General features: G+C 40.6%; 1 protein-coding gene across 1 annotated transcript in view; it reads right to left on the reverse strand.

The window, feature by feature from the left end:
- Window positions 1-21,845, reverse strand: part of TMTC1 (transmembrane and tetratricopeptide repeat containing 1) — a 311,926-nt gene that overhangs the window by 55,272 nt on the left and 234,809 nt on the right. Inside the window, exon 12 of the mRNA XM_027541632.1 lies at window positions 11,657-11,800. Coding sequence (XP_027397433.1) covers window positions 11,657-11,800 — 144 coding nt within the window. The remainder of the gene's footprint in view (window positions 1-11,656; window positions 11,801-21,845) is intronic.

Consider the following 21,845-nt stretch of genomic DNA (forward strand, 5'->3'; position numbering starts at 1 on the left):
ATGCCTCAATTTAAAGCCACACAAACACAGGTGTGACCACTAGGCTTATTAGGGAGACAACACAATTCTTCTTCTGCTGGAAGAGCAAAAAAAGAGGACATCTATGAATATGTAGGAAATGAGACAGGGGCAAGGGAAGCTACAAAAATTAACCTTGAATGACTTGAATATTCTTAGTAAAAATAAGGCATTATGTCATCTTCTGGGTGTGTGTATAGGCACTGAGGAGGGGAACAAAGGATACATACATTAGGAAGACAGAAAATATTTGGGAGGTATTACTAGACCATAATGGAGGAATTTCTAACAGCTATAATCTCTGATTGTATTTTTTCCCATGATGGTGTCTTTAGAGTTTTGTAAGGATCACATTCAATTCAGATGTATGTTTTTACCTTTAACACTTGATAGATTGGATGAAGGTCTACGACATACATACAGAGATGATAACCATACATACATATACATCCTGGAGTGGGAATGGTGCAGTGAAAAACAGTATTATATTACTATAAAAATAAAATTAGATATTAGAATGGTTTGTGATCTCTCAAACTACAATATATAACAAATCTTATAACTGAATATTTAATTTGGGGAGGGGTGTTTAGAAAAAAATGCTTAAAATGGCTCCTGGGGTGGGGAGGTGAGTGATAATGAGAAAAAAATTGAGACATATCCGTCTGAGGAAAAGTAAAATGCATGCAAAGGGGGGTACCCTGAGTTGGGGATACAACTGAGCAAGTAAATGATGTTCAAGCTGTGAGTCTAAGCTGAAGTTACATATATTAATGAAATAGAGCAGATAAATGAGAGATGGGATTATAAATTCTTATAGTTAGTTTCTAAACTCATAGTGTTGTGGCCAGAAAAGATGCTTCATATGATTTCAACTTTCTTAAATTTACCAAAGCTAGCTTTGTTGGCCAGCATGCAGTCAATCCAGGAGAATGTTCCATGTACACAGAGAAGAATGTATATTCAGCTGCTTTTGAATGGAATGCTCTATAAATATCTATTAAGTCCACCTGCTCTAATGTATCATTTAAGGGCTGTGTTTCCTTACTGATTTTCTGTCTAGATGATCTGTTCATTAATGAAAGTGGGTGTTAAAATCCTCCACTATTATCGTTATGGTTGATTTCTTCTTTATGGCTGTTAGTATTTGCCTCATATATTGAGGTGCTCCTATGTTGGATGCATATATAATTACAATTGTTATACCTTCTTCTTGGATTGATCCCTTTGTGCCCCTCCTTTGTCCCTTGTAACAGTCTTTATATTTTAAAGTCTATTCTATCTGATATGATGATTGCTACTATAGTTTTGTTTCTTTGGATTTCCATTTGTATGGAATATCTTTTTCCATCCCTTCACTTTCAATCTGCACGTGTCCCTAGATCTGAAAGTGGGTTTCCTGTAGACAGCATATCAGTTCAGTTCAGTTCAGTTCAGTCGCTCAGTCTTGTGCGACTCTGCAACCCCATGAATTGCAGCATACCAGGTCTCCTGGTCCATCACAAACTCCCAGAGTTCACTCAAACTCATGTCCATTGACTTGGCGATGCCATCCAGCCATCTCATCTTCTGTCGTCCCCTTCTCCTCCTGCCCTCAATCCCTCCCAGCATCAGGGTCTTTTCCAATGAGTCAACTCTTTGTATGAGGTGGCCAAAGTACTGGAGTTTCAGCTTCAGCATTAGTCCTTCCAAAGAACACCCAGGACTGATCTTTAGAATGGACTGGTTGGATCTCCTTGCAGTCCAAGGGACTCTCAAGAGTCTTCTCCAACACCACAGTTCAAAAGCATCAATTCTTCGGTGCTCAGCCTTCTTCACAGTCCAACTCTCACATCCATACATGACCACTGGAAAAACCATAGCCTTGACTAGACAGAGCTTTGTTGGCAAAGTAATATCTCTGCTTTTTAATATAGATGGCATATAGATGGGTCTTATTTTCGTATCCATTCAGCCAGTCTATGTCTTTTGGTTGGAGCATTTAATCTGCTTATGTTTAAGGTAATTATTGATATGTATGTTTTTACATCATTTTGTTAATTGTTTTGGATTTGTTTTTGTAGGTCTTTCTTATTTTTTCTTTCTAATTTGTTCTCTACTCTTGATTTGATGACCAACTTTAGTGCTGTGTTTGGATTCCTTTTCTTTTCTCTTTTTGTGCAGGTATCAAATGTAGATTTTCAGTTTGTGGTTAACATGAGGTTTTGATATAAAAAAAAGTATGTATGTCAAGAAGCAACAGGTAGACCTGGACATGGAACAATTAACTGGTTTGAAATTTGTAAAGGAGTATGACAAGGCTGTATATTCCTACTGCCTATTTACTTCTATGCCAAGTATAGCATGTGAAATGCTGGGTAGGATGTATCACAAGCTGGAATCAAGATTGCTGGGAGAAATATTAACAGCCTCAGATATGCAGATGATACCACTCTAACAGCAGAAAGCAAAGAGGAACTAAAGAGCTTCTTAATGAGGGTGAAAGAGGAGAGTGAAAAAGTCAGCTTAAAACTCAACATTCAAAAAACTAAGATCATGGGATCTAGTCCTATCACTTAATGACAAATAGATGGGGAAAAAGTGCAAACAGTGGCAGATTTTATTTTCCTGGGCTCCAGAATCTCTGTGGACAGTGACTGCAGCCATGAAATTAAAAGACATTTGCTTCTTGGAAGGAAAGCTATGACAAACCTAGACAGCATATTAAAAAGCAGAGACCTCACTTTGCTGACAAAGGTACATATAGTCAAAGCTATGGTTTTTCTAGTAGTCATGTATGATTGTGAGAGTTGGACCATAAAGAAGGCTGAGCACTGAAGAATTGATGCTTTTGAATTGTGGTGTTGCAAAAGACTCTTGAGAATCCCTTGGACTGCAAGGAGATCCAACCAGTCCATCCTAAAGGAGATCAGTCCCGGGTTTTCATTGGAGGGACTGATGCTGAAGCTGAAACTCCAATACTTTGGCCATCTGATGCGAAGAGCTGACTCATTTGAAAAGACCTTGATGCTGGGAACAATTGAGGGCAGGAGGAGAAGGGGACAACAGAGGATGAGATGGTTGGATGGCATCACCGACTCGATGAACATGGGTTTCAGCAAATTCCAGGAGACAGTGAAAGACAGGGAAGCCTGGCATGCTGCAGTTCATGGGGTCAGCAAGAGTCAGATATGACTTAGCAACTGAAAAACAAATATAAGAAGACTGTTTTAAGTTGCTGTTCCTTTAATTTCAAATGCATTTCCAATATCCTACATTTGTACTCTCCTTTTCTCACAATCACTGGTTTTGTTATTATGTTTGTGTATGGATGATTTCCTACCTTTATTGTATGATTGCCTTTACTGGTGAGCTTTCCTGTTTATAATTTTCTTGTTTCTAGTTGTGGCCTTTTCTTTTCTGCTTAGAGAAGTTCCTTTATCATTTGTTGCAAAACTGGTCTAGTGGTGCTGAATTCTCTTGGTTTTTGCTTGTCTGTAATGCTTTTGATTCCTCCCTCAAATCTGAATGAGAGCCTTACTGGGTAGAGTATCCTTAGTTGCAGATTCTTCCCTATCATCACTTTAAATATATTGTATCACTCCCTTTTGGCCTACAGAATTTATGCTGAGAAATTAGTTGATATCCTTATGGAAGTTCCCTTGTATGGTATTTGTCGCTTTTCCCTTGTTGCTTTTAATATTTTTTTCTTTGTCTTTAATTTTTGTCAGTTTGATTGCTATGTGTCTTGGTATATTCCTCCTTGGTTTATCCTGTCTGGGACTCTCTGCACTTCCTGGACTTGGGTGTCTATTTCCTTTCCCTTATTAGGGAATTTTTTTAGCTATTGTCTTTTCAGCTATTTCCTCAGGTCCCTTTTCTCTCTCTCTTCTCCTTCTGGGGCCCCTATAATGCAAATGTTGGTATGTTTAATGTTGTCTCAGAGGTCTCTTAGACTGTCTCCATTTCTTTTCATTTTTTTTTCTCTATTCTGTTCCATGGCAGTGATTTCCACTATTTTGTCTCTAGGTCACGTATGCATTCTGTCTTAGTTATTCTATTATTGATTCCTTTTAGTTTATTTTTCATTTCAGTTATTTTATTAGTCACCTCTGTTTGTTCTTTAGTTCTTCTAGGTCTTTGTTAAACATTTCTTGTATCCTCTTGATCCTTGCTTCCATTCTTTTTCTAAGATTCTGGATCATCTTCACTATCATTATTCTGAATTATTATTACTTATCTTATTTCTGGTAGGTTGTCTATTTCTACTTCACTTAGTTGTTTTTCTGGGGTTTCATCTTTTTCCTTTGTCTGGGGCATGTTCCTCTGCCATCTCATTTTGTCTAACTTTTTATGGTTGCAGTTTCCATCCTGCTGGCTTCAGGATTATAGTTCTTTTTGCTTCTACTGTCTATCCTCTTGAAGCTATCTAAGAGACTTGTGCAGGCTTCCTGATGGAAAGGACTGGTTCCTGCCCAGTGGTAGGTGGACCTGGGTCTTGTCAATGATAGTGAAGATCTTGTCCATCTGGTAGAAGGGCTGTGCTCAGGAAGACTTCAAGCTGCTTGTCTGCTGATTGATGGGGCTGTGTTCCTGTCCTATTGGTTGTCTGGACTGAGGCATCCCAGCACTGGAACATCTAGGCTGTTGGGTGGGCCTAATGGCAGCCTCTGGGTGGGCTCATGGCAATGAACGAATACTCCCCAGGACTACTGCTGCTAGTCTTTGTTCCTGCAGTGAGCCACAGCCACTCCCCATCTCTACTGGAAACCTTTCAATACTATGATGCAGATCTGGCCCAGTCTCTTATAGGGTCACTGCTGTTTTCCACTGGGTACTGGTGTACATGAGACTTTGTGTGCACCCTCCAAGAGTGGGGTCTCTGTTTCCTCAAGTCCCCTGGAAGTTTTGCAATCAAACCCTGCTGGTCTTAAAAGCCAGATTCTCTAGGGGCTCTTACTCCAGTTGCTGGATGCCCAGGCTGGGAAGCCTGATTGTGGCTTAGAATTTTCACTCCTGTGGAAGAACTTCTGTGGTATAATTGTTTTCCAGTTTGTGGGTTGCCCACCTGGTGGATATGGGATTTGACTTGATAAGTGATTGTGCCTCTCCTACTAACTCGCTATGGCTTCTTCTTTGTCTTTGGATGTAGGGTATCTTTCTTGCTAGGTTCCAGGGCTTTTTTTGGTTAATTATTATTCAGCAGTTAGTTGTGATTTGGGTGTTATTGTAAGAAAGAGTGAGCTCACATCCTTCCATCTGGCCTTCTCTGAAATGGGTGTATAAATTATAAACATACAATTCAGAGAGAATAGAGATTCTAACAATGGTAAAGAGCAGAGACATCCTGGAATGAGAGACAAAGAGGGGAATGACACTTGTCCTGGAAGGAAGGTATGTCAATCTCAAGGTCTTAAAAGACACACATGAACAAAGAGAAGAGCTTGGAGGTGGCAAGTTGTTATCCCATGACACCTTCCAAAGGTCAGAAGGAGTGACCAAGAGAGGAAGAGAAGGTCGGGGAAGAGGTAATGAGGTCAAAGAGGAACATTTCAGAATTCAGACACTAGAGGATGCAAAGATGTTTGTAATTAGAAAGCCATGGAATGGTCACATCAGTGAATGGGGAAGATAGAGCAGAAGTGTCAGAACCTGGAGGGAATGCAGCAGAGGAACTGTGTGATGGGTAAAACTGAATTCACTGAAGTAGGCAGCACAGTTTGGATAGCAAGGCAAAGTCATTGACCTAGTGCTCAAATCCCTAAGGATGATGAGAAAATGTACAAGACGGTGACATGGCCTTGATAAGGATGAAGATGGTGTCAATGAGCTGATGGACTGGGCTTCAAAGGAGCTGGAGAAGGACACGTAGAGAGAGACAGGTGTGAGCTGCATAAAGATGAGGGAGGAAAAATCACAATGTGGTTAAAATTACAGATAAGCTTGGAAGTAATCTGGATGTTAATAGGTCACCATGGGGTGCTAGTGGGGAGGAGGATTCACTCCAAGAGGGGGATGAAGAAGGCGCCCACCCAAAGTTGACATCCTAATATGGTGAGAAGGACCTCAAAATGCTTTTGTTTATCCAGTGGGCTGGCATTTTGGATTCTCTGGGGTTTCAGGTAAGAAGCAGAAAAGGGGAGAACTATTATCTTGAGTGTGTAAATATCCTTTTTATGAAATAAAAGGTAGTGTGCCTAGTGCCAAAGCTATAAGGAAATGTATCCCAAATATTTACATTTATATCAAAGCTAATGGTTAATTCTTTCCACATTCTTTTATTCTTTAGAAATTCAATTCTAATGATCAGACTAAAGAAAATCAAATGTATACTGTTATCAAATTCATCTATATAGCTCAATTTTGGATACTATATTTCATTTTCTTCTGACTTTTGATTATAAGATTTATTGTAACACCTTTATAACATCCATATCCTATTATGTGAATGAAAGGCAATTTTGGCAAAGGGACAATGTGATTCTTTAATATGAAAATATTCTGTTCTACTAACAAACACCAGATAACTATTTTACCCAAGCAGTCAAAGAAGTGTTTCCCCATGCCCTGATGGCACAAGAGAACATAATAGAATTCTTTAATTCAGGGAACACCATAAATGTGCTGCACAGAATCATAACAGAAAAGCTTCCAAGTCCAGGGAAATGGCCATGAAAGAGGTCAAATATATTTAGATAAGAGTCAGTGACATGCACTGCTGTGAATAGGTCTAAAACTGTCTGTCATATAACTCCAAGAATTCAGATGAAACTGGACGTCAGTGCTCTAAGGTTTCTGGGATGCTCTGACAGAATCACATCTTAGTTAGACCTCCTGGCTTGGACAAAGATTCATTTCTCTCAAGGTCAAGGTCATTTATAAAGGTCTGTGCTGTTCAACGTATCAACCACTAACCACAAGTGGCTATTGAACACTTGAAATATGACTACTCTCAGGTATGCTGTATGTGTAAAAAATACACTGGATTTCAAAGATTAATTATAAAAAAGAATGTATATTATCTTATTTATATTTTCACATGTTTAACTTAATCAATTTTAATATTATTAATTACATGGAGACCGGGGTTCAATCCCTGGGTCAGAAAGATCCTCTGGAGCACAGGATGGCTATTCACTCCAGTATTCTTACCTAGAGAATTCCATGGGCAGAGGAGCCTGGCAGGCTACAATTCATGGGTTGCAAGAGTCAAACACGACTGAGTGCCTAACACACACACACATAAGCACACATTAAAAAGATAATACTTTAGATATATTGAGGTTTAAAATATATTATGAAGTTCACCTTTTTTATGTTTTAAAATACAGCTACCTGAAAAATTTAAATTATATATTCTGGCTGTCATATTTCCGTTGGGCAGGGCTGGTCTCGGCTGTATCCCAGTTTTGAGATGAGCCGCTAGGAGGCAGTAGAGTATAGTGATTGAGAGCAAGGGTACTTGGCCAGGAAGTTTGAGGTTTAATTCCCACAAATTCTGTTTCTTCACTAAGGGACCTTGACACCTAAATTATCTTCTCCAAGTCTCAGTATTCTCACTTATAAAACAGGAAAAGCGATTTTGCTTTCCACTTAGGGATGATGGAGTGTAAACCACTCACATCTAAGGAGACCACTTGAGTTCTTATAATGAGCATGAGTTCCAGGTTATAGAAGAGGACACAATTTTTAAAAGTTATCTGCCTAATGAGAAATAGATAAGTCATGAGTCTTAAATAGTAAAATGCATCAAATAAAAACATTTAAAATATTCTTATCTTCTTGAGCCTCTTGATGAAAGTGAAAGAGGAGAGTGAAAAAGTTGGCTTAAAGCTCAACCTTCAGGAAACTAAGATCATGGCATCCCATCACTTCATGGAAAATAGATTGGGAAACAGTGGCTGACTTTATTTTTTGGGGCTCCAAAATCACTGCAGATGGTGACTGCAGCCATGAAATTAAAAGACGCTTACTCCTTGGAAGGAAAGTTACTACAACCTAGACAACATATTAAAAAGCAGACATATTACTCTGTCAACAAAGGTCCATCTAGTCAAGGCTATGGTTTTTTCAATAGTCATGTATGGATGTGAGAGTTGGACTGTAAAGAAAGCTGAGTGTCGAAGAATTGATGCTTTTGAACTGTGGTGTTGGAGAAAACTCTTCAGAGTCCCTTGGACTGCAAGGAGATCCAAGCAGTCCATCCTAAAGGAAATCAGTCCTGGGTGTTCATTGGAAGGACTGATGTTGAAGCTGAAACTCCAATATTTTGGCCACTTGATAGGAAGAGCTGACTCATTTGAAAAGACCCTGATGTTGGGAAAGATTGAAGGCAGGAGGAGAAGGGGATAACAGAGGATGAGATGGTTAGATGGCATCACCAACTCAATGGACATGCGTTTGGGTGGACTCCGGGAGTTGATGATAGACAAGGAGGCCTGGCATGCTGCGGTTCATGGGGTCGAAAAGAGTCGGACATGACTGAGCGAATGAACTGAACTGAACTTATGCCTTTGACCTATTGCTACTTAACAGCAGAAATACATTAAAGAAAGCAGAAGTAAAACTCCAAATCTAAATATGGGTTAGTTCTGCTGTTTTCTGGGTCACCTTTCTCTGCTACTAAAGGACATAATGGAAACAAACTTTACAGTTTCCTGATGAAAAACAGGAAGGTCCTCCTTCCTCCCCAAAGGTAATCAATCACATATCATTCAATAACTAAACATTAAGTAATATTTGGATTGGAGAGCTATTTGGGCAGCATGGATAATGGAAAGTGAATAAGACAGGGCATGCACTCAACCCTGGATCAACTACAGCCTGGGCCATTGTCACATGAAGTCTTCAAATCTTGTTTTTTTCGTCCATAATGAAAATGGGGATGAGGATGACAATGCTTCTCACAATAGTTTTAAAGATTAAATTAAATAGTGGATATAAAACCCACTTGTCTGTAAACTGGAAAATATTACATAAGTATTAGCTACTATCATGATTTGATTCTAGTTGATTCTAAGACTCATCTACACAGATGGAGCCACTGTGATCTCTGGTTAATATAAAGAGCAGAAGGTAAACAAGGGTGATTTTGTACCTGACGGTTAACCTATCAGGACCTTGGTTCCTATTCTTCCCAATGTATTTTAAAAAATCATTGGGAAGGCTTTATTTTTTTTTAAAAAAAGCACTCAAATTCTTATACAGGTGTGAAGCATTATTGGTTTGGATAATCACTGAGTTGATTTTACTGAAAAATACATAAAAATCTTATGTTGAATATCTAGGAGTCCCTCCTACTGTGATAAGTAGCCATTGCTATGCTCCAAAAAATATTTCCTTGTGCTCTTAACTCACATAGGCTAACTCAAGATAATAGGGGCAATAATATGCCAATTGAAAAAGGAAGGTTGCAGTATGCATGTCTTGTTCAGGTCTGAGTAAGATGAAATTTAAAAGCATCTATGCCATCATTTTCAAGTACAGCCACATTCAGCACAGTGTAATAATCACAACTGCAGGAGATCATTCCCAACAAGAACTATCAGTTCGTATTCAGGCTGACAAAGTTGGCTTCTTTGTTAAAAAAAAAAAAAAAAAAGAAAGAAACTCATCTGCAGTATTTTTTAAATCAGTACTATTTTTGAAATGCAAGTATTCCAAAAGACATGAACAGGATTTATCTACTCTTTAATTATTAGGGCTCTAAATTGGACATATATAGATGCAACAATGATGCTTATAAATGAGTCCTTAAAACTTCACATAAATAAATAAGAACTCATAAAAATGGAAGAGTAAAATAAAAGCATCCTATTGACCTGTAAATAGCTACCTACATAACTGACACATTTTCCCCACATCTTTTGATTTCATGTTATTTATTAAAGAGAACATACTGGTACTAAAAGGCTTTTCTGTCAGTGTGTACTTCTTCATTCTTAGTTGTTTCTCATCACTTTCAATTTATACAGAATGTTAACAAGCTTTCTAACTTTTTTTGGACCACATAGCCTGCAGGACCTTAGTTCCCCAACCAGGGATCAAGCCATGCCCCCTGCAGTGGAGGCGTGGAATCCTAACCACTGGACCACCAGGGAATTACCTAAACGATCTAATTTTTAAAATTAAGCTCATTTAGTTTTTGCTGACTTAAACTTTTATTTTTTCATTTTATATGTAGTTTCCTTGCATTTATTAATTTTTCTGTAGAACTCTCTTGATTTACTATCCCAGTACATGGACGAAGCCATTATTAAACAAAACTTCAGACTTGGGATGCCACCTATTCTTTACACAATGCTTCTGTTCAAATGGGATTAAATAAAAACATGACTTAACAAATGAGCACACTAAGGAAAAGAACTAGTATCTCTGTGCATATGGAAAACTCAAGGAGTAAAAAGAAAAGTGAAGAAGATGCATCCACTGAGATACTAAGGCAACTAAGCCAATCTTGGTAAGGAAAAGATTAAATAAGACAGCAAACCAAGGGCCCTGAAAGTACCAAGTGTGCTCTCCAGAAGTTCAGAGACGTGGAAACCAATTCAGAAAGTGTATGGATTGTCAGTAACCTAAGAAGCACAGATAATGCATCACCAACACTGACTCTAATCATTTTTTACCCTTTATTTCCATTTCTGGTATTTTAAACCTGTTTTTTTATATGTAAAAGTTAAATGCCACAGCCACCACCATTTCCACTATGACTACTGTCTTAACTACCATTGTCAACACCATCATCAACAAGCCTAGACTTTACATTAACAAAAACACAAGATACAAAAGTACTTCTTTGCCTTCAGGGAGACCAACTGCACTATTAACCATTTCCAGGGCAGTGAGTGAAAAGTGAACACCAGTGATTACACCTGGAAGGTCTTCCGAGAGCAAGAATTACCATTACTAATTCCAAGCTAGGCTCACCTTGCTTCTTGCATGATCAGTTGCTTAGTCTGTCTGACTCTTTGCAGTCTCATGGACTGCAGCATGCCACGCTCCTCTGTCCATGGGATTTCCACGGAAGAATACTGGAGTGGGTTGCCATTCCTTCTCCAGGGGATCTTCCCAACCCAGGGACTGAACCTGTGTCTCCTGCATTGGCAGGCAGGTTCTTTACCACTGAGTCACCAAGGAAGCCCCACTTTGCTTCTTATCTATAGCACAAACTGGACTCACTGTGGTTATGCCTTTTGGCTGCACCTTTAGAGCACACTGCACTTTCCCTAAGGTATATTCACGAAACACCTGGGTAACGCCTATTAAAAATGACTAAGGAAAGTGCTATATTCCGTATTCCCCTCTTGAATATTCACAGAGCATTTAGCATGTTAAAGATGCTTGCAATAAAGGAACTATCTTTGCTTAGCTCAGCATTTCCTGAGTTTATTTGACCATGCAACCATTCTGTATTCATACCCCTCTACAGGCAATCTAGGAACATCTCCCAGAACTAATACTTCCAGAGAGACATTGGGAAATACCCTTTTGACTGATAAGGGACAGAATTAATTCAGATGAATATTACATCCTCCCAAAGCTTGAAAAACCTATTCTGCCCTAGGAAGAGGAGACAACAGCACAACCAAACGAGTGCCGAAGAGGAAAGGATTTCTTAAAATTACAAGGTCTTCTGATCAAAGGTACCTGTTCTACTTACTTAAGGAGATTCCCGAGATTGAAGAGAGCCCGATTATGCTGCGGGTTTAGCTGGAGAGCCCTCTGATAGTACATCTTTGCCTCTGTCGTGTCTCTAGTCAGGGTTCCAAGGTTGTTCAGGGCACTTGCGTGGCGTGGATACAACCTGAAAAATTAGAAATCTTAAGCCATAATTGTTCAAAGGCTTCTACATTGGTCATGATTTACTTGTTCTTCACCCCTCCCCACCTCAGGAATGCCAGAACCAAAATGAAACACTGAATTCTTCCTTTATTTCACAGTATGCCTATGTGAAATCCTTTTTTATTTCTTTATGACTACGCTGAGTCTTTGTTGCTATGCACAGCTTTCTCCAGTTGCAGCCAGCAGGGGCTACTCTCCAGTAGCTGTGTACAGGCTTCTCATGGAGGTGGCTTCTCTTGGTAAGGAGCATAAGCTCTAGAGCACAGGGCTCAGTAGTTGTGGTGCCTGGGCTTAGTTGTCCCACAGCATGTGGAATCTTCCTGGACCAGGGATTGAACCTGTGTGCCTTCATGGCGTGTGGATTCTTAACCACTGAACCACCAGGGCAGTCTCTCTATGTCAAATCTTAACCATCAACTGTTTGTGCAGCTACCGGCATGTAAAGACGGCAGGAAAGCACATATTTGACATTCAGTGGTATAAGTAAATTAGCCTCAAAGAGTGCAAAAATAAATAATATGCCAATCAACCTGGGTAAGATACTTCGCTTGGAGCCTACAGTTACTTTCAACTTCCTTTGATAGAAAATCCTCATTGCTTCAGGTGTTGAGTTTCTGGTCTAGGGGACTGCTGACCAGCTGCCTGGATAATGCCCACTATTAACACAAGATGCTGGCAATTCCTCGGCTGAGGGATCTTTGAATATTTGAAGCATCAGTGACACCACAATTATTGAGAAGGTGATACAAACATCTCCCCACAAAAATAATATTCCTCCTTCAAATGGCTCTCTGTCTTGACTCTTTTACCATTTTATCTCATTTTCCCCCCTACTGTAATTTGGCACCACCTGCCCTGATAGAGTCTGGGAATGAAAATCCTGACAAATATTTAAAAATTTAAAAATGCACAATGAAGTGAAAATAGCAATCCTAATATTCAAAAGCAAATGTAAAGAAGGGCTGCATGTACATCAGCAAACCAAATTTATGGTGATTAAGAAAGGAAGAGAAACAATTTACTCCCTTAGCTCAAAACTATAAGGAAGGCAAATCAGCACTGCTTCTTCAGCTGAATTGTTCCTGCTGTGCTCAGAGGGGGCATATATAGCCGTCAAAGAGGTTGCCCTGTCTCTGTCACCCAGAGGACTTTGTATAAGCCTGTGGAGCTGGCTTTTAATGTAGGAAAGTCAAGATAAAGCCCAAGTAATAAAAACAGGATCTGAACCTGTCAAGTCTCCTGATGATCAAAAGCCATGCTTCCCCTCTCCCAGCCTGTTCCATACCTTCTAAGAAGATCAATATAATCTGGGGACAGAGGGGTTCCTATTAAAAGGCCAAGGAAGACAAGCTGTATAGCTTTAAAAAAAAAAAAACAAAAAACAAAAAACCTTTGCATAACCCAACTTTCTTATAGCTCAGCTATAAGCATCCCTCAGTACTTTCAGGAAGACAAACTGGGTAGTGCTCCTGTTGACTGACAAAGGATAGAATCAATTTAGATGAATGTTACATCCTCCCAAGGCTTGAAACCCCTAATTTTTCACAACGACTTTGGAGGCTGCTGGGAGACATATATTATGAGAGGAAGTTGGGAAGAGAAAAAACACATACACACTGCTTGGTTACCTTTAATTAGCAAAGACAATCTGCAGGTACCTGATACCAATCCCCTGACTCCCAGCCTCACAGTTCCTAGGGGGTCTCCATAGAGATGCAAGCCCTTGGAGGTCTCTGAAGTGCCTCTATAGGACATCAGAGCCAAGAGAAGATGCTCTAATGCTTGGCCACTCATTCCATGCCCTGAACAGCCTCCTGGGAAGCTATGTCTAAAAATTACTTTGGGAATGGTCATGGAGAGCACATCAGAGCCAGGACTTAAATTCTTCCAATGGGAAAAAATTTTTTTTTGGATGCTGAGCAAAGCTCTCTGACCTAAAGATTTAAGGTGGGGATGGGTCCAGTGAACATGATGAAAACAGTTCTAATTGTTTCTCTGATAACAAACAGCAACAGAAGGTCCTAGGAACCTCTGCCTTCTCAGAAGAACTCACTTCTTAAAACTTGCTCTTTTTCTTATTTCTTTAGGTTTTGGAGGCCTCAAAATAAATGTCTGAGATGAAAACACTAAATTTAGGAAGTTGTTCAGTTGCTCAGTTATGTCTGACTCTTTTGCGACCCCATGGACTGGAGCGCACCAGGCTCCTCTGTCCATGGGATTTCCCAGGCAAGAATACTGGAGGAGGTTGCCATTCCCTTTTCCAAGGGATATTCCCAACCCAGGGATAGAACTGGAGTCTCTTGCATCTCCTGCATTGGCAGGTGGATTCTTTACTTCTGAGCCACCAGGGAAGCCCAAATACGGGAAAGGACAGTCTACATTCATTAAGAGCTTCTACATGGGTTCCCTGTCACACAACAGCCTCTCCTGCTGGTTCTCAGTCCACCTTTTATGACTTCATCACTGTCTCACTGCCATTTAAAGCAACAGCGTGCACTTTCAAAGATTACTGACTACAAAAATGTTTCTCTCTCTCTCTCTTTTTTCAAACCAGAAACAGAACATAAGCCTACACTGAACTCTCCAAAACAGAAACAATCAGTGAGAAGGAAAGTAAAAAAGAAACAAATATAAATACCATGAGGGGAAAAAAGTCTTCAGCATGTCTTGTGCTCCAAGAAGCTTAGGACAGGGCTTCGTGGTCAGCCACAGGCAGCAAAGCAGCTCTGCTGTAACAAAATCCTAACCTGTCCAGGAAGGGGATTGCTGGCATTTACAGTGATTTTACTGAATCTAATGCAGGAGCCACAGGAGACTTGGGTTTGATCCTTGGGTCAGGAAGATCCCTTGGAGAAGGAAATGGTAACCATTCCAGTATTCTTGCCTGAAGAATCCCAAAGACAGAGAATCCTGGTGGGTTACAGTCCATAGGGTTGCAGAGTCTGACAAGACTAAAATGACTTGGCACATTGACTCTGTTACCACTCACAGTGCTCCACCTCAAAAATGTGTGATATTGTTTATTCCTGGTAGTAGTAAGGGTCTGCTAGGAATAGCCTCCTTCTCTGAGCTGGTTAGGTTCGCCTAATCATGAGCAAGCATTGCATTATTTATGAAACAAAGCTGAATTTCATAAAAATAATTCTTTAAGAGGGCCAAGAAAAAAAGTCACTTTTAATTTTGATGTTTATATAGATGTAGACATTTTCTTAAAACATATTCTGCTCTTGTTTACAGAAGATCTATGCAAGGACAAAACTTATTTTGTGTGTTTACTTTTTAAATTAACTTGTGTTTAAATGAACTCAGGTCTAATTCAATCCTGAGGTCTCCAGAAGGGGAATGCTCCATCAATTGTCAGAATAAATGAAGTGTGCCTTGACTTTGACGACTACAGGTATGTTTTACCAAAGTTCTGGTAGTGATTATTCCCTTCCCCAGCAAAACAATCTCTACGAAAGCTCCACTGAACTGGAGGAGAGTGGTGATTTTCTTTTCAAACACATTTTTAAAAAACCAGTGTGAACAGCCACTAGTATAAGGAAGTGTATTCTTTCTTTTTAAAAAAAGAAATCTAGATATAGAAATACAATTCTACGAGCTGAAGAGAATATCGTTTCAAAATTGGCTGATTTACATTCTTGATAAGCACACATCCATTTGAGCATTGAAGTGCTTGTTACTTTTTATCTGGTAGCCTTTCCTTAAGCAGAATTAATAAGGCAGGTAGTTAAGGACACTATTATTATTCCCTTTCATTCCCAGTCACCTTATCTCTGAAGAATAAACATCAACATGTTAACAGGAACCACTGAGGTAGCAGCTGCCTAAGTGGCAAACAGAAAGCAGGAACAGAAGAAAATGGGCCCCAAACACTGAGCATGTATTAATGATACTTTACATTTTAGAGCGCTTTCTCATACACTATCTAACTTAATTCTAATTCTTCAAGTAGAATTATTGTACTGTTTTACAGTTGTAGAAAGGGAGGGTGGGGAAATTAAAAAATAAATTACTTTCTTCAAAAAAGAAATATCTCAGAAGCAGTTGTGTTAAGTGTTGAAAGTCAGATAATTCCAGTAAATCTATTTATTTTCCCAAACAATCCATGAGTCATTCAACCTTCAGTAAAGAAATATACTGCTACCAATTAGAGCTTTCACTTAGAAGAATTTCCCCTTGTATCCTTGGGCCAATTCATTCAGCTATGATCTTATAGGAACTACTCAGTGACAGAAGCAAAATAAAGTCAATACTCAGGAAACGTGGCTGAGGTTCTTCTTCCCTGGGAAAACTTGTCTTCTGCCATACAAAATACTTATGTTATCTCTGCAAAGCACAGTATTATGGGAAGTTATTTGGAACCAACAATATTAAGTAAGTATGTAAGGCAGTGGGGCTTCCCTGGTGGCTCAGATGGTAAAGAATCTGCCTGCAATGCAGGAGACCCTGGGTCAGGAAGATCCTCTGGAGAAGGGAATGGCAATCCACTGCAGTATTCTTGTCTGGAAAATTCCATGGACAGAGAAGCCTGGTGGGCTCCAGTCCATGGGGTCACAAAGAGTCGGATATGACTGAACGACTAACATTGTGGTTTACTGTGTGATATGAGGCACAGATACATGCTCACAGATCTACTGGTCTCAAGCTTCAATCTCAACTAAAGATCCATGAAGATAAAATGTATATGATTCTAGTTTAGTTTTCAAAAGTTAAGAATGATGTTCCTTTTTTACTGTTTGAGAAACTTCTAAGGCATTTCATTGTTCAAACAAGACTGTATCGTGTGCTCCAGTTTGCAGTTTCCTTTTGGAATATACACACCCTGATTTGTCTGATTTTCATTCCACACATTAATTTATTTGAGGTTAAGTATGCTAAGGTCAGATGTTTATTTTCTATTTCCTGTTGAAGGGGAAAAAAAAAAAAAGGACCCGAAAGAAAAACATGACTGGGAAAAAATTCAATCATGAGACCTAAAGTTCACTGAACTAAAAAGTACCCAAAGTAAGCTTTATTTCAGGAGTCCACAGCAGCAGCATATTTTTAGTCACATTAGTTCCTGGCATTTCTGAAGTGTCTGGTTCCTTCATGCTATAAAATATGAATCATCAGGTCATTAAATTGTGCCAGAATGACATTGATCATCTACCAGTCTGCTTCTTTAATTGTATGAAATCACCATTGACACCCAGAAGTAAGTCTTGCCACTTTCTTTTGGTTCTGTACTTCTTCCCATTCATTAGATAGCCTTGGGGAAATAAAAACCTCAAATGCAATTTAGGGAAACAGGACTCACTCTTCAGTGAGGAGCCAACTAAATGATCTGACCTCTCACAATGGATGACCTCCAGTCAGGATTCAGCAGGACTTCGCCCATCTGACTTTTCCAGACAATTTAGAGTAAAACCATGCCCTCAGGAAATGACTCATTTTAAGTGACTGAATTTTCCTGATTCCCAGGAATTTTCCTCAGGAGGCTGGGAAATGCATTGATTTAAAGACTTCTCTGCTCTTTTAAACAGAAAGTGGTCAATGCAATTTAACTTTTCTCAAGGGCTTGGGGTGACCATGGTGAACTTTGGTTTTCTGTGGCAGAAGTATAGGAAATTATTTTGGTGGAGTGGAAAAATAACTGCACTTGGGAGTCAGAAGCCTTGGGGAACTTTCTTGCTGGGTGATTTTGAACTCACACCTGTGCCTTAGTTGCTCTCTCTGTAACAATAAGGTCCATAACATATTAACCTGTGTGACCAAAAAGGATGGTGGGTATAAGATGCCTACCATCATGCTGGTACATTCCACTCATCTGATGCTCTGGGGTTGGCTGCAGAACCTCTGGGGGGCTGCGCTTGGCTCCCTCCACAGCCCTAATGAACCCATGGCAGGCTGAAACTGCCACTCTTCTTTCATGTGTATTTCTCATCCTCCAAAAAAATCATTCTTCTCACTGCTGTCAAAGGTATCTAACTTGCTTCCATCAGTCAAAATAACATCCATTATTTTTTCACCACTAACCCAGGGAATGCTCAAGTCTTCTCATATCCATCTGTTTCTCCCACATCATGGGTTTTCAGATGTGAAGGACACTTGGCCCACTCCATTTTAAGAATGTAGGACGGTTCCTTGTCAAGCACTCACCCCAACAGAGCCTGTCAATCTTTCATCATCTGAAATAAATGATGCCCACAGGCACCAGGGTAATTTCCTCCAAACATTTCTGACATGCTCAACATCAAATGGGATTCTAGACACGCACAATTTTAAGAGTTACACCCAAGGTTATAAGGAGGTTCAAAGTCCTATATGACAGATCAGTGAGCTCGTAGAATCCTTCTTGTAATAACACTTTGCAGCATGTGTAGCACTCTGGCTGTTAGACTGACAGGCAAAAAAAAAAAAAAGACAGTGGTGGGCAGGAGTGTGTCCAATGTTACAGTTAATAGTGCCAGCCTAGGAGGTCATGAGTGGGAGGGAAAGTAGTGTATATCCTGAAGATTCACCTCAGGAATTGGGGGTCACTACTGGCATATAGTTTCCCAAGTGGTGCTAATGGTAGAGAATCTGCCTGCCAATGCAAGAGACACAAGAGATGAGGGTTCAATCCCTGGGTTGGGAAGATCCTCTGGAGAAGAAAGTGGCAACCCACTTCAGTATTCTTGCTTGAAAATTCCATGGACAGAGGAGCCTGGTGGGCTATAGTTCATGAGGTTGCAAAGAGTCAGACATGACTGAGTGACTGAGCAGACACACACACACACACACACACACACACACACAGGCATATAATGGTCAGCAGCTCAGTTTAGTTCAGTCGCTCAGTCGTGTCCAACTCTTCGACACCCTATGAACCACAGCACGCCAGGCCTCATTGTCCATCACCAACTCCCAGAGTTCACCAAAGCCCATGTCCATTGATTCGGTGATGCCATCCAATCATCTCATCCTCTGTCATCCCCTTTTCCTCCTGCCCTCAATCTTTCCCAGCATCAGGGTCTTTTCAAATGAGTCAGCTCTTCGCATCAGGTGGCCAAAGTGTTGGAGTTTCAGCTTCAACATCAGTCCTTCCAATGAATATTCAGGACTGATCTCCTTTAGAACAGACTGGTTGGATCTCCTTGCAGTCCAAGGGACTCTCACGAGTCTTCTCCAACACCACAGTTCAAAAGCATCCATTTTTCGGCCCTCAGCTTTCTTTATAGTCCAACTCTCACATCCATACATGACCACAGGAAAAACCATAGCCTTGACTAGACAGACCTTTGTTGACAAAGTAATGCCTCTGCTTTTCAATATGCTGTCTAGGTTGGTCATAACTTTCCTTCCAAGGAGTAAGCATCTTTTAATTTCATGGCTGCAATCACCATCTGCAGTGATTTTGGAGCCCAGAAAAATAAAGTCAGTCACTGTTTCCACTGTTTCCCCACCTATTTCCCATGAAGTGATGGAACCAGATGCCATGATCTTAGTTTTCTGAATGTTGAGCTTTAAGCCAACTTTTTCACTCTCCTCTTTCACTTTCATCAAGAGGCTCTTTAGTTCTTCTTCTCTTTCTGCCATAAGGGTGGTGTCATCTGCATATCTGAGGTTATTGATATTTCTCCCAGCAGTCTTTATTCCAGCCTGTACTTCTTCCAGCCCAGCGTTTCTCATGATGTACTCTGCATATAAGTTAAATAAGCAGGGTGACAATAGCTAGCGGTGTTAAAAGTGTATAAGTGTATTAGAGCTTGAAACCTGCAGTGGAGAAAAACAAAGTGAAGCAGAAGAATAGGGTATGCTGGGGTTGGCTGGGAGACCAGGGATAGACTCATGGACAAGATGAGGTTACCTAAGGCACCCTGAAGGGAGGGAGGCAGCCATTTACAGAAGGGGGAAAGTGTCTTGGGAAGAAGGAAGGACAAATGCAGAGTCCCTGTAATAGATGTGAATGAAAAAATACTGACCACCGTATCAGCAAACAAACAATGTTGCAGCCATCACATAATCACATTACAGCTGCCCAGATGGTGAGCCCTGCGGGCCTCAGGATAGAAACCAGATGCCCACCATCCTTCAGCCAGCAGCTGCAGCCACCTCTGATGGTGCACCCTGGGGAGACTCAGGATGAGACAGCACATGATACTGGCCCCAGATAGCTGAGGTACACATCAAAGGAATGGTTTTCAGTGCACCCAGACTCTTGCATCTTCCCCTACATTAAAAAACACTTAAGTTCCTTACGATATCTGATTTTCTTTAATAAACAGTAATCTTTTGTTGCTCCAACTACCTGGTCTTTGTTGCAAAAACTCTTATATATCCTCAACCCCCATTTGCTTCTTCAGAGTAGTCTCTCAGACTTATCTGAGATGCTGTGTCCTGGGCCATCTGCCAAATAAAACATAATGCTCTATTTTCAGGTCATGCATTTTTTTTTTTTTCTCTCCAACTGATATAGGAATGTGGCAACTGCTGTCCAGCGTTCCTGGAGCTGATGGCGATAGGTGCAAGAGGAGGTGAGGTCTGAGTGGCAGAGGTCAAACAGTGCATGACATGGAGACCACTGCAGGGCCCTTGATTCTTGATGGAAGCAAGCAGAATGTTCTGAGCCCAGTACTGCTAATGAACTCCCCTGGGCTGCTGGGTTGAGAACAGATGGCAGGAGGGCAGAAGGGAGAAGTGAAAATGTGGAGACCAGAGAACACTGAAGCAATCCAGGTGAGAGAAGATGGGCAGTGGAGGCAGAGAGAAGGGGTCTGATTTAGGATGTTTTAATAACATTTACTGAGTTTAGCATGGCCAGGTATTTAGATACTGTTTTACACCTTGTTTGTGAATTATCTTCTAATATTCCAGCCCTATGAGGCAGGTTGGAGAAGTAACTGGCAACCCACTCCAGTATTCTAGCCTGGAGAATCCCAAGGACAGAGGAGCCTGGCAGGCTGCAGTCCATGGGGTTGCAAAGAGTAGGACATGACTGAGCGACTAACACTAACACTATTAAGTAGATAACACCACTATTCTCATTTTAACAGAAAATCTAAATGATATTCTGTTCAGTTCAGTTCAGTTCAGTCACTCAGTTGTATCTGACTCTTTGTGATCCCATGGACTGTACAGCATGCCAGGCCTCCCTGTCAATCACCCGCTCCCAGAGCCTACCCAAACTCATGTCCACTGAGTCGGTGATGCCATCCAACCATCTCATCCTCTGTCATCCCCTTCTCCCCCACCCAATCCCCCTGCCCTCGCCACCTTCAGTCTTTCCCAGCATCAGAGTCTTTTCAAATGAGTCAGTTCTTCGCATCAGGTGGCCAAAGTATTGGAGTTTTAGCTGCAGCATCAGTCCTTCCAATGAACACCCAGGACTGATTTTCTTTAGGATGGACTGGTTGGATCTCCTTGCAGTCCAAGGGACTCTCAAGAGTCTTTTCCAACACCACAGTTCAAAAGCATCAGTTCTTTGGTGCTTGCATCACTGACTTGATGGACTCCGGGAGTTGGTGATGGACAGGGAGGCCTGGCGTGCTGCAATACACTGGGTCGAAAAGAGTCGGACACGACTGAGCGACTGAACTGAACGGAACTGAATTGCCTAGCACCAGTGATTGGTTGATAAGGGGGTATAAATGTTCCATTCCTTTCATGACAACTCTGAGGATGCCCAGCTCCCGAGCACTCTAAGGGTTCCTCTGATCCCCTGGGAGTACACTGCATCTCAGCTTCTCCCTCTGCCCATCTTGTTTCTTTGGCCAGCATTAATGATCTTCCTGTTTGTTAATCTCTGCCTTGGATTCTGTTTCCTGGGGAACTACAGTGAGGTTTTGAAGTGACATGGTGGTTTAAGGCAGAAAAGAAGAGAGCAAATGTTTTTTAATATAAATTATAGAACATTCATGCTGAAATGTAGTCCATAAGTATGATCACAATATGACTAAAATTCTGGCTTTCTAAATGAAATGTATAATGTCTTGGATTTAATGAATAAAATTGTTAAACTTAATTAACACAAAATACACGGGGTA

Source organism: Bos indicus x Bos taurus, chromosome 5 (assembly GCF_003369695.1).
Source record: "Bos indicus x Bos taurus breed Angus x Brahman F1 hybrid chromosome 5, Bos_hybrid_MaternalHap_v2.0, whole genome shotgun sequence".
Lineage (NCBI taxonomy): Eukaryota > Metazoa > Chordata > Mammalia > Artiodactyla > Bovidae > Bos > Bos indicus x Bos taurus.